This window comes from Frankliniella occidentalis, unplaced genomic scaffold (assembly GCF_000697945.3).
Source record: "Frankliniella occidentalis isolate FOCC.00 unplaced genomic scaffold, Focc_3.1 Scaffold16, whole genome shotgun sequence".
NCBI lineage: Eukaryota > Metazoa > Arthropoda > Insecta > Thysanoptera > Thripidae > Frankliniella > Frankliniella occidentalis.
The window spans coordinates 1,230,620-1,242,830 of record NW_026267146.1 but is presented as its reverse complement, the minus strand read 5'-3'; the positions used below and the strand labels follow the sequence as shown (position 1 = coordinate 1,242,830).

General features: G+C 59.2%; 2 protein-coding genes across 3 annotated transcripts in view; both read right to left on the bottom strand.

The window, feature by feature from the left end:
* The window catches only part of LOC113217912 (solute carrier family 26 member 10), a 30,566-nt gene extending 28,472 nt beyond the window's left edge, over positions 1 to 2,094 (bottom strand). The window contains exon 1 of the mRNA XM_026438005.2: positions 1,456 to 2,094. Coding sequence (XP_026293790.1) covers positions 1,456 to 1,556 — 101 coding nt within the window. The 5' untranslated portion in view covers positions 1,557 to 2,094. The remainder of the gene's footprint in view (positions 1 to 1,455) is intronic.
* Positions 2,095 to 4,251: 2,157 nt separating this feature from the next.
* LOC113218339 (uncharacterized) lies at positions 4,252 to 8,205 on the bottom strand. Of its 2 annotated transcripts, none has more exons than XM_052264121.1 (2): positions 7,715 to 8,205; positions 4,252 to 5,780 (listed from the first exon to the last, which is right to left on the bottom strand). In XM_052264121.1, the coding sequence occupies exons 1-2, from the start codon at positions 7,718 to 7,720 to the stop codon at positions 4,338 to 4,340; spliced, it is 1,449 nt and encodes a 482-aa protein (XP_052120081.1). In that variant the 5' UTR covers positions 7,721 to 8,205; the 3' UTR covers positions 4,252 to 4,337. The 2 variants fall into 2 exon arrangements, with proteins under 2 accessions (XP_052120081.1, XP_026294433.2); XM_026438648.2 differs by lacking the exon at positions 7,715 to 8,205 and adding an exon at positions 6,792 to 7,706.
* Between the last annotated feature and the right edge of the window lie 4,006 nt (positions 8,206 to 12,211).

Below are 12,211 nucleotides of genomic sequence, written 5' to 3'. Positions count from 1 at the left end.
CACTCTCTGCTATTATACCGCACGCCTCAGTGAGCGCGGTGCTCGTGGGAGCCGTCGCCGCCAGCCTGCTGATGAGAACGGGGAGGGGTCGGCGGCCTGGGTATACGCGACGTCTCCGTCGAGAGGTTCCCCTCCAAGGCCGCGGCCGTCGCGGCCGTCTCTACCCGCGGTGCATTGGGCCAGGTCGGCGGCCTGCCTGTGGTCCTGGTCCTTCCCTCCTGCATCCCTCCTCCCACCGCCCTCCCCCGGCCTCCACCTGGGCACGCGAGGACGTGGCGGAGGAGGGGGGGGCGAGTTGCGTCCGCACCTGGATAGACCACTTGCGCCTAGCCTCTCTCCCTCTCTCCCCATCCCTCTCCCCAGCGGCTTGGGGAGCTTGGGCAATACGACGCCGTGGCCGGGACGAGGCGGAGTCCAGGTTGGCGTGGCGTGGTGTGGCGGGCTGCGGCGGCGGCACCATATGCCCCGCGGTGTTTTTTCGAGGATGCAACCTGAACTCCAGGGGTCATGCGGCAGGAATTACGTAGCACACAGTGCAAACTATCAACACGCGACGCTCCTGAGCTCCACGACGTCACGCTGTCAGCGGGGCGAGTTGTTCATGTGTAGTCCTTTCCTCCGGAATATCCCAACAACACTCCTCTTTTTGCCATAACTCTGTAACAAACGGCTGGCCATCAGATGTGACCACGTGTGAGTGTAAAGCAGGAAGCCCATCAGTATTCGCAGAGTGGCACTCCCTCGCCCGCCCCGCCCCGTCGGATTGGAAGAAGGCTGTGGTGCTCCATCACCGGGGAGGGGGGTAAGATGAGTCTGTCGCGTAACAGTCGTCCTGGGCGAGCCTGGACCCCGCTCCTGGGTTATAGATTTCAAAGGTAATATATGAATAACCCGTTGTTCCGCAGAGCCTTCGTGCAGCAGACAAAGGAGTTGAAGTGCGTGGGCCTATTAGAAATTAAGTAGCCCACCCAAAATCGATCTGATTATCCCGTTAATTTTTATTTCTACAATAAATATGTGTGATGTTGGTGGTGTGAACCCTGTGGTTGCCATCATCGTGCAGTGCACCCAATAAGCACGAAAACCACATTTTGCAGTTATTTGCAGTTTTTTTGTTAACTTGGGTCACGGTGTGTGAATTTCTGGCTACCTTGCCCATATGTTGTGGTTGTATGGTGCTCAAAGCGGCTGGAGGGCACAAGCGAAGTTTCAAGAGGGGCGCCGACCCCCGCCTGTCGACCAGTCAGGCCTGACTAAGAAGCCGCCTGAAAGGTAGGCATATTTCCCTTTCCCTCCCACCGCTTCTCCAATCCGTATGAAGGTAACTCAAAGAACACCGCCCCCCTTATCGCTGTCATCCGGACCCAAAACCGCGCGTAAAAGGGGCAGTCCCTGTGACAGCCGGCACGGTCAGTTGGGCGGGAGGGGGCGGGCCTATCGCGATCACGCACTCACCTGTCCCGCATGCGGTACACCCATTCCGGCTGGATGTCGTCCTCCGGGTCGTTGGCGGACGCTATGAGGGACTCCTCCTCAGTGCTGCGCCGGCGCCGCATCCTGGGTGCGTTTCGCTGCACGCCGCGAGCTGCTGCCGGCGGGACGGTGTATATCGCGCGCACGCCAGACTCACAAACACACTGCAGACGACTAGTAGTGGCGGCCGCAGACCAGCAGCTCAGCCGGCGGCTCGGACCCGGGACGGCGGCGGCGCCCCGACGACGACGGTGCCTCGCTCTGTTCGCTCGGCGCGGCGGCGGCCGCAACTGGAAGACGGGGCGGCGCGGCGGCCCGGGGCATTTCAAATTCACGTCGATGTCCGACTGGTGTCGGTGGTGGCCGGGTCGGGCCGCCGCTCACCGCCCCTCCCTTCTCCTCCCCGCTCCCGGGCCTACGCCTATCAGCTGGGCCTCCCGGGACTCACCACCACCACCACGGCCCTGGCAGCGATACAGTTCCGCTCTCCACCACGCACCGCACCACACCGCGAAACGCTCGCGTTTTTTGCCGCCGCGTCCTCCGCCGGGAGGCACTGCTTGCAGTCGGTCGCAGCGGTGACGTCGGGCAGGGCGTCGGGTCGGCGCGCGCGAGGCTGGCCGCGGGTCGGGACTGACGGGGCACCGACAGGGCAGGGCCGCACGCGGGCCGCACGCGGGCCGCCAGTTTAGTTGGCCGCGGCGGGGCGGCGGGGGTGGACACAGTCGAGGCGGGCTAGCCCCCGCCCGCGCCGCCCGCACCGTCGGCCCCGCCACCGGGACTCAGCTTACGCGGCCGCGACCGTTGCGCGGCGGGTTGGGCTCGGGGCCAGCGGCCGAATGGTGCTTTCACAGAGAAAGGAGCGAAGGGGGGAGGGGGGCTACCCGCGCCCTGCGAGTGAGTGTTGCCGCCGCGGGCTGCTGCAGAGCCCCCCCCCCCCCTCTGACGAGTCACCACACTATGAGGAGGTAGGTTGCCCGATAAGAGGAACAAGAAGAAGGTAGCACTGAGGAGGTGGCGTGGCGTAGTGCCGTACCTAAACAAAGCAGAAGATGAGCGACAGTCTAGCAGAGGTTAGGATGCGTGTCGTTAGATTTCAAACAGTTTAGAACGGGCCTATGGATCTAGCACCTTGGTACAACCTTTACCAAAGTTTATTACGACAGTTGAGTCATGATCATTGAGTTAAAATAGTACCAATGTAATATGTCCGTACACTAACCTAAACAACGACACCGGGACGGTTTAGAATATTGTATAAACTTACTTTTCAGAAGCCAAACTTTGCAGAAGCACTTTTTGACACTATGTTGTTACGCCGTTTTAGTATGGACCCATTTTTTCTTTACAAATTCTACAAAACTTGATTTATGATAACACATCCACTCGCGATGAAACACAGTATGGTCGCCGACGTTCTGCTTTGTTTCGGGACGGCACTACGCCAAGCCACCCCCTCAGTGCTACCTTCTTTTTGTTCCTCTTATTGGGCAACTTCCTCATATGCATAGGCCCGTTCTAAACTGTTTGAAATCTAACGACACGCATCCTAACCTCTGCTAGACTGTCGCTCATCTTCTGCTTTGTTTAGGGACGGCGCTACGCCACGCCACCTCCTCAGTGCCACCTTCTTCTTGTTCCTCTTATCGGGCAACTTCCTCATATCCTCTCTACACAGTCTTTGCTGACTGAGCCGTGAGCGTCCGTCGCTCCACCAGAGTGCGCAGACGAGACGTCCAGAGTGCGACTGCAACTTGCAGTGCGCTGATGCAACGAGGCCCGTGTGCCTGCCGGGGACGGCGCCGCCGCTCAGCGCGCGGATACGCCCCGGCCCACCCCCTGGAACGCCTCGCTCTACTCGGCCACGGTACCTCTCGGTACTCGCTGCCCGCGCTCCGCCCCAACAGGGAAGTAGAGTGCCCGGGCCCGCCGCTGTGTTTGTGAAGTAATAACAACGCCGGAGTGTTTCGAAACGCGCGTTTGGTGTTTGGCGCTCCGGGAGTCGCAGTCTGCACCGTGCGCCGACGGCTAGCCCCGGCCGGTCGGCAACCTATCGTACTCGCCCTGCGCGCGCGCGCCTCCAAGAGAGGAGAGAGAGAGAAGTACTTTGCCTCGGACGCCTGCCGAGTAGGCAGCCAAACAAACCCAACGTTATCGGCAGGGACGCAGCCGAGCGCCTGGCAGGTGGGCGACCCAATTGGCTCTGCCGACCGCGCGGAGACGAGATGTGGCGATGTGGCAGAATGACAGTGAGACAAAAGAATCTCAGGGGAAGGGGAAGTCATCTCTCTCTCGAGAGCGATGCGTGAACTTGTAATGTGGAAATTGGGTAAACGAAGCTTGCAGAGGATCGTTCTACGTGAAAAGTGGCTCAACAAATGGAAGCAAGTTCCGCAGTATTCTGCAGTGATTGTGACCATGAAATTAAAATTCAGTGTTACAGTGCGAATCCCCCCCCCCCCTACATTCCCGAGTGGCGCAAATGTATTGAATGCGAATCGAAATGCGATCATAAGATATCATCACGAATTGGTGACAGAATCAATGTGTTCGAGGTCATGCTGGTAGTGACCAACTAGGAACTATTTATGCTTTCTCTCTCCTTGCTTCTTCCTGTTGGCTGCACCAACCTACAGTTTTTAACTGACTCCTCATATGCCTCCGAAGAGAGATAAGGTTGTATCCCTCTGGAACAGGCCGGTTTGGTTTACAGTACATTTACGGTTTCGGTCTGAGTTGGAGAATGGTTAGTGAGTGAGACATGGACAACAACTAACATAAGCAATTGATAATTTATTCACAAAACCGCAATCGCAAGAAATAAACACAAAAACGAAATGTTCGTCGACCGAAAGGTATCAATTTTATTGAGGAACGCCACGAGGGAGTGGTGTCCATGATGATACAGTTTGGCGTTCGATATTTTCGAGAACAATATTGTCAAGCAGGCCCTGGTGGCAGCCCATGGCACATGCTTTACAGGGAGTGACATCAAAGCTATCTGAGGAGCTATCAGAGTCATTAGCTTCATCACCAGAGTCGATGGGGCAAAACATGTCAGAATAGCTCGGACATAGCAGCAGCGAGGGATTCGCCGACAGAAGCACATTGACCGAGTCCCTGTGCAACCATCTGTGGGCGCACGGCGAATAGCCGAAATTCAGAATCCGGAGGGATTCCAGGACCGGCACCGTATCGGGCGTGATTCCCAGCAGAAGCTCATCGGAGTCGTCATCCACCTCCAGAAGCCGCAGGGCCGGCAACGAGGGCAACGCGCGGAGCAGCGACGGCAGCAGCACGTCGACTAAGTCGCCTAGGTAGAAGGTCAGCGACTCGACAGTCGCGCGCGACCTTCCGGAGGCCAGCGCCAACACCAGGTCCACGCCGAGGTGGCCGTCCAGATGTCCGCAGTACTCCAGGGTGACATCGCGCAGGTGCTTGGCGCGGCGCAGAAACTCGGCAGCCGATCTGACGGCGCGTGCCGTGTTGGGCACCATATCAAGAAAGACCCGTGTGATCGAATCGCAGGCTGCCACGGCCTCCAGCCCGGGGAGCAGGGGGCACTCGAGGTCCTGAAGGTTTGGCATGCCGGCCAGCAGGGGTGCTACCGATGTCATGTACGAGGTTCCGCCAGAGGCCGATTCTACCTTTGCGGACCCAACGAGGACTTGCTCCAGGGTGTGGGCGTGGGTGGCCAGGATCGAGTTGCAGACGGGCTCCAATTGCGGACAGAAGCAGGAGGCACTGAAACGCTTTAGAGGCGACCTGGACTCGGTATCGTGAACAACGGGGCTGTCCACGGACGTCCTGGAGGTCCTGGAGGGTCCGCTTTTATAGCCAAAGAAGTTAACAATGAGCTCCTCAGGGCCACACAACGACGCCGCCGCCAAGAGTGCAGCGGCTTCGTCGCCGGGAGCGCAATTTTTGAAGACCACTGTAAGACCCCAAAGCCCGCCGATATCGTCTTGGTTGCGGATGATCCGACATGCGTGAGAGGCCGCGCGTCTGCTCTCCACGTCCAGTTCTAATTCAGAGACACGGCACTTGGTTGAGGCGGAGAGCAGTTTGTGACACCCTGGTGATGAGACACGTAGTTCCAGACTCTCTAGGCACGGCGCCAGGCGCAGCACTGGACACGTCCAGCGCCTGAGACCGTAGTCGACTCGCCGACGACGCCACGCGCACGGGTGAAGGGCCAGAAACCCGAGCCTTTTGCACACGAGGCGGCAGGTGAAAAGGGCCGGCAGGTCCAGGTGCTGCATCACCTCCAGCAGTACGTCGTCTGGTAACTGGTCCAGCATCACGCTCTGCAAGCACACGATGGGGTTGCGAAGAGCATGAAAAGCTAAAAGGCCCGCCTTACACCACAAGAGGTGCTAATGATTGAGAAAATGGACTCCAAATTAAAACTGTGAGGGAGGGAGGGGTAGGAGGCGCCACGATCCAGTTAACCGCGTGTGGTGGTGGATCTTGGCGCGAAATTTGCCCTTGGTGCGGAAATCTGCTAATTCTGGGTGAGGGGGTGGTGAAAGAACGTTTCCCAGTAGCTCTCTGATCGCCCTACTGAAAACACCCGGAAACGCTCTCAAAATCAGCTGAAACAGGGTGAGGGGCGGGTGGCGGGAGAACGGAAGTAGAGCACTCTATTCCTTCGATCGCCCTGCGGGGTACCCTATAGTGCATTTCGGCTTACGGCAGGAACGGTGTAAGGGGAGGAGGGGGGGGGGACGATCGCCTTATCGGCTATAGTGAGCAGCCTGACAGGTACGCAAAATGTGCCACAAAACCCCTGTAAGTAGGCAACCCACGGCGCCCCCACCCCCACACCCACCTCCTGTCCGCCGCACCTTATACCGCACCTGGCTTACAGAGGAAGAAGAAGAACGGGCAGAACATGAAGGTTCCTGGTTGCTCTAGCCTCTACTCCTGATACCGGAGTAACGTAGAGGTAGACAACTCACTAATTTGGCTTAAATTGCATATTGAAAGGCGGGTAAATCGCGCATTTGATCATTTTCTGACCTCAAATAAAAGTATTGTCCCTTGAAACATGCACTGCTACGCTACCAGGCAAACAAGGCGATAACTTGGAACTTGGGTCGTAGGCATTAGGCATATGATTCTTACAAGTCAAGAAAGAAACCCGTGGCTTAAAAACACGTCGCGATGTTGCTGATCAGCTAAAGCTGTTGCTAGTTTGTCCTCAACAAAAAGTTAAAACCAAATGATAACACCTAACCTCACTTTCTGGGGATGGAACTATCCGGTCAAGTATGGTGGCATGGCCAGCCCCCAACCAAATAGACAATCCGACTCACCTGCGTATTCTCAACGTTGTCGCCACTGACCAGCATTTCTTACAAAATGTTTTTTCACAAGTCAAAATAAATAGTACAGATACTAATTGAAAGTTCAACGACTCTCCACCCTCTCCGGATTCAGACAACAGACAACAACAACATTCCTTACAAGTGCTACCAACTGAATGAGGCGCAATATTACCAATTTTCTTTTCACTTATTGGAACAGAAATTGAAAAGTACAGGAATCCATTTCCGTAAGTATGTTTTCATAGTAATTATCCACACGAATATTGAGATGAATAGTAGTGAATAAACACTTTTTGAAAATTCAGATATGGTTTTTAAAAAAAACCCAGTCAGAATATTTTCCTATATACGATATCGTTTTGACATCGGTTTTAACGCCTTTAGCGATTCTACAGCGGGGCTAGGACGAGAATCGACGGCTTTTCGACAAGCGACGTCGAAACGACATCGAAACGACGTCGTTTGTCAAAACGCCGTCGATTCCAGCCCCACAAAAGTATTGCTAACGACGCGAAAACCGATGTCGAGACGATATCGTAGGAAAAATTTCTGACTGTTAACAGTTAGTTAGGGTGCTCCTACAGATTCCACAATAAACGTCGTTCCCCGAAGTGGCGCGAGGTATCGTCGTTCCAGCCCAGCGGTACTTTGGTCTTCGGGTTTGAAGCCGAACAGCTCCGGGAGCCAATCAGAACGACAGCGAGAGCTCGTCTCTCTCTCAAGCGGCCTGCCCCGCACCCCCGTACTTGGCCTTGGGCGCGGGTAGAACCTAGGCGCGGGCGCTCCGGGCGGGCCGCCGTCTCCACACAGCTGCGTGGCGGGTCTGCCTACCCGGCGCGTTGCAGGCGCTATCCGAGGCGTGTCGCCTCGTGAAACGTTGGGGGGTGGGTTAGCCAAAGCCGACATCTTACCTGCATGACCTCTATTTCATCCCCCAGGTGCGAGGCGTCCGCGGACGAGCTGCTCGGGAACGTATTGCTGCGCCGGCCATAAAGAGAGCAACTCCATGACAGTGTATCGAATGTATACTGTCGACGGATAGCTCTCTTGATAGTCCGGGCTCACAGTGTGCCGGCAGCCTCAGCGCCCTGCTTCCCATCTCCTGGCTTGCGGTCGTCGTCCTGGTGGTGGTGGTGAAGACGACGGGGAGGTGCTCGTGTCGACGCGCTCCCGGTGCGCGCGCCGCCCCGTGCGAAAAGGCAGCCCGATTTGGACGGACAGGCCTGCCAATGCACGGCGCGGCGGCCACCGGTGTGCGCCAGGCAGGCAGGGCGATGCGATGCCAGCCGCGGCCCTAACCAGCAGAGTCAACACGGAGCTCAACGGCAACACGGGCAGCGCGACTACTGCAGCCCGGCGGCAACCCCTCGCTGCGCTGCTCGCCGCGTCCTGCTGCTCGCTCGCTCGCTCGCTCTCGACTTTCCTGAAAAACTGAGATTTGATTATTACAAGTCAACGCCGTCGGTCGACGGGGTTGAGGTGCGCACCGAGCCGGTCCTAAGCAAACACGCACGAGAGTGTCTGAGGAAAGGGGAGGAGGAGGAGGGGAGGGTGGGGAGGGGTGGGGAAGGTGGCTGGTGGCCGCGCCAGAGAGTCCAGAGCGTCGTCATCGAAGAGGCCGGGGCCCTGTAGAGCCGGCAGGCATTTAAAACGAAGTGCATTGATGATTCTTGAACAGCTGCGGCTCCACGTTGATTCGCGCTGGTGATAAAAAAAATATATCCCAGTAATTGCAAGGCGGCTGCAAAAAGCGGGCGGCCGATAAGGGAAAAACCGAGAAGGTGAAAGAAAAGGGAGGGGGAGGAGGCTGGCACACCACCTCCAGGAAGCACAGGCACAACTTACGAGAAGGTCGGGTCGGGAGGTCGCTGTTTTAACTCACACTGACTGCGTCCGTCCTCGGCGGCCTGCGACGCACCGCTCGCCACCGCTCGCTCTGGGGGAAGTCCGTCGTCCACCACCGCACCGGACTGGGTGCACTGCGCAACGTGTCCATGCGGGCGACCCCCCCTGCCCTACACGGCACGGCAGGACGAGGTGTGGCGGGGCGTGGCGGGCGCTGTCCAGGACGAGACTGTTTGTCCGGGTCAAACACACACGTGGAGATAGTGCGGCTCGGCCGGTGTCGGTGCCCTGGTCTGGTCAGGCCGCCAGGCTCGCCGTCAGACCACCAAGTCAAGCTTGTGCTCCTCGCCGCCCGAGCCGGAGCCTGCCTGTGAGGGACAGAGTTCAACAATCACCATATCAGTGGCCTAATAAACAAGAGTTTCAAAATTTCGTTCCATATCCGCCTTTTACGGAACTCTTTCTTACAAGTTAAGCGATGGTAATGAGGAGCTTTAAAACGTGATAAAACTACCCCGTATACCATGAGAATGTTAATCAGCTCAAGGAGCTGCATACACCATGCCCCCCCCCCCAAAAAAAAAAACCGTTTCTACCAACTAGAGTTCGAAGAGGGTATCGTAATTAATTACTTCCACCGGTAAAGAAAACTTGACGTCACATTATGAACAAGCACTTCCAATCCCACCCCCTTGAGCTGCAAAGGGCGAGAACCGAGAATGATTCAAGAATTCGCGTAACTCGCGAGACGATCAGCATTATATCCACCACCTCGTGTGTGTGTGTGTGTGTATGTGTGTGTACGTGTATGATGGCGTTTGTGAAATGAGCTCACACTTGAACACACATACGTGACGTCATATTCCGCGTGCAGCAGCAGCGGGAGTCAGAGTGCCCGTGTCCCCGGCAACCTGTCACCTGCCACCTGCCGCCATGGCCAGAGGGCATAGGGTAGAGTGAGAGTGAGTCGGTAGAGTCCTGCAGCAGGGCGCTGTGTGCGAGAGAGGCAGGAGACGCCAAGCTGCGGCGCGGTCACGCAGCACCGAGGACGCAAAGTATTGCGTTTTGTAGCCCAAATAACAATAGTCCTGCTCGCGTCCCGACGGTCGTAAAATTATGGCGCCGGAGCGAGCGAGCTCTCTATCGTTTGGACGGCGGCCGCCGCCGCCGCCTCGGCGGTGCTCGAAGAGGATGATCGCAACAGGGAGGAGGAGGAGGAGGAGGGGAGGGTGTATTATGTCCCTATGAATGAGCCAGCAGGTGCACAAGGCGACGGCAGCGCACAAGAGCAAAGGGACTGTGATATGTGAGTGACGCGGAGTGACACAGCCCCGCCGCCGCCGCCGCCGCCGCTATCTGATGGGCGGGCCGCGCGATGTGGCTGATGGCGCGGCGGGGGAGCTTTGCTCGAGCTTTGCTCTATCGCCGGGCGGTGCGCGGTGCGCCGGTGCGGGGCGGGCCATGGCGGGCAGGCGCGCTATCGCCCCGAAACTCTCATCCGCGCCCCTCTTCGACAGCGCTCGCGGGTGGTGTGGGGTCCCGGCGCGGCATTGTAAGCGCCACACACAGCAAACGAAAACCGAAACCGAAAATCAGAGACGGGACGCGGTGGCGTACCGAGATCGAACGGCGGTGCGGCGTTGAGTGCCACCTCAGGGAAAGAGGTGCGCGCTTCCCTAGCGCGGGTGAATGCTACGAAAAGTGTTGCATTGCTAGGTGCTCTGGATGAGAGACTAGTACGAGGCTGACGATGATGAAGCAGTGCAGCAGGCGCGGCGGCGCCCATGCAAGGTACTCGCGCCATCCGCTTATCGATACGCGCTATTAGTGCCATGTTCTGCCAATGGTCGGGATGCCCCCGGGCCGCCGCCGCCCCGTCGCCGCCTGATAGCGCCAGCAAGGTCAACGCCTCCTCCCGCCGACCGACCGGGCCGCGCGCACCCGGCCGCGCAACCCCCGCCGCGGTCCAGCCGGCGCGAGCCAGAGGGGCGTAACTCCATCATCCCCGCGACAGTCATGGGACGTTTGCGGCGGCGGACACAAGAAGAGGCGGCCGACGACGGCCGTGACGACGAGCGTGACAAAGTGACGGGCCGAAGTGACAAAGTGACGGGTCGGACAGGACCGCGGGGCGTCCAACGTGGTGCGGTGCGTTATGCCTCACACGCGGTGCCGCGGCTGCGGTGCTGCTTCCGGCATTCCGCCGCCTTGTCGTCAGCGAGGTGTTGGTTCGTTCCGTCGCTTTGTTTCACTTCACGCCGCGGGGCCGGGGCGGGCCGGGCCGCGCATGGCCTTCTAGAGTAGCTCGCAGCTCGCTAGCACGCCATGCCGCGCCAAATGCTATGCGATTCGAGACCACCACCACCAAGAGCTTTCGTCGTCCACCTGTCGTGTCGCCAGCAGCCACCACAGGGCCACGCCGCGCCCGAAAACACCAACGGAACTACAATTACTTTTCGCCGTGGACCGCGACGCCGCTGAAGGCAACCAGCTCCGCAGGCAGGCGCACCACCCGCCACGCCGCCGCCGCCCTGGACTCTCCGCCCTGCTCCGCCATGCCGCCCCCGACCGAGGCAGCTTAGCACCGCCCCCCGAGTGGAGGCACGTCGCGACCGCGGCGCGGACGGCAGCGCGGCGCACCGAGCACCGAGCGGAGGTTACTGCTCATTGTTCCAGCCGTCATACACGGCCGCGGGGGAGGAGGGGTGAGGGGAACTGGGGGACCCACTCGGGGACCCAGAGACCAGCCGGAGGAGTTACCTCGGCTTTCAAAGAGAACAGAGCGGCAGGTTATTACGATCATACGTGAATCGTCGCGGGAGGCGCGTTCGCGCGCCACAAGTGCGCCGCCGCCGCTGCTGTGCGACGCGGCCGGCGGCGCGGCACTCGCGGGCGCGGCGACTTCAATAAGGGTTTACGACTGGCTTGTCAGCACGTCACCTTATTTATTTCAACACCGTGGTGCTGCGGGGCGGGCAGGAGGGGAGCGGCGGCGGGGAGCGGCGCGGCGTTGCTGCTGATAGTGTAGCGCCGTGGCGCGGCCGGGCCGCCGGGGACTTTACTGCCCTCACACGACGCGGCAGCGTCGCGACGACAGCAAGGCGTCGCGCGGCCTCACGGCTCTCCCGAAGTGCAGCGTAGAAACGCACACACGTAGGCACGAAGAGGCATACCGTGGCCAAGCTCTGGCCCCCCTGATCACATCTTCTCACCTATATATCGGTCGTCGCGGTGCTGCACACGGTGCGGTGGCTGCGGGTCGTAAACAGGGGCCTTCCACGCCAGCACGGCGGCGGTGCACGCGTGTGTCGCACACTCTGCACCGTACAACAGGTGGCGGGGCGCGGGGCGCGGCGGGGCGAGAAGGGTGCGCCGTCTTCCCCTCCTCCCCCGCCCCGCCCCGCGGCCACCTGAGACCGATAAGAGTCCGCGGCGCGCCGGCACCGCCGGCACTGACCGAGCGGAAGGGTCGTGGCGGGGCGGAGCGCATGGGCTGGGCGGGCGTGTCACCGCGCACGCGGGACGGCGTTCGTCACGGTCGTGTTCCAGAATACAGTCCAGGA

Bases quoted from the DNA above. Each gene is read 5' to 3' on its own strand.
- LOC113218339 (XM_026438648.2), bottom strand. From the start codon at position 6,827: ATGCTGGTCAGTGGCGACAACGTTGAGAATACGCAG. The intron at 5,781-6,791 runs GTGAGTCGGATT...GTGTGCTTGCAG, and splicing joins ACAACGTTGAGAATACGCAG to AGCGTGATGCTGGACCAGTT.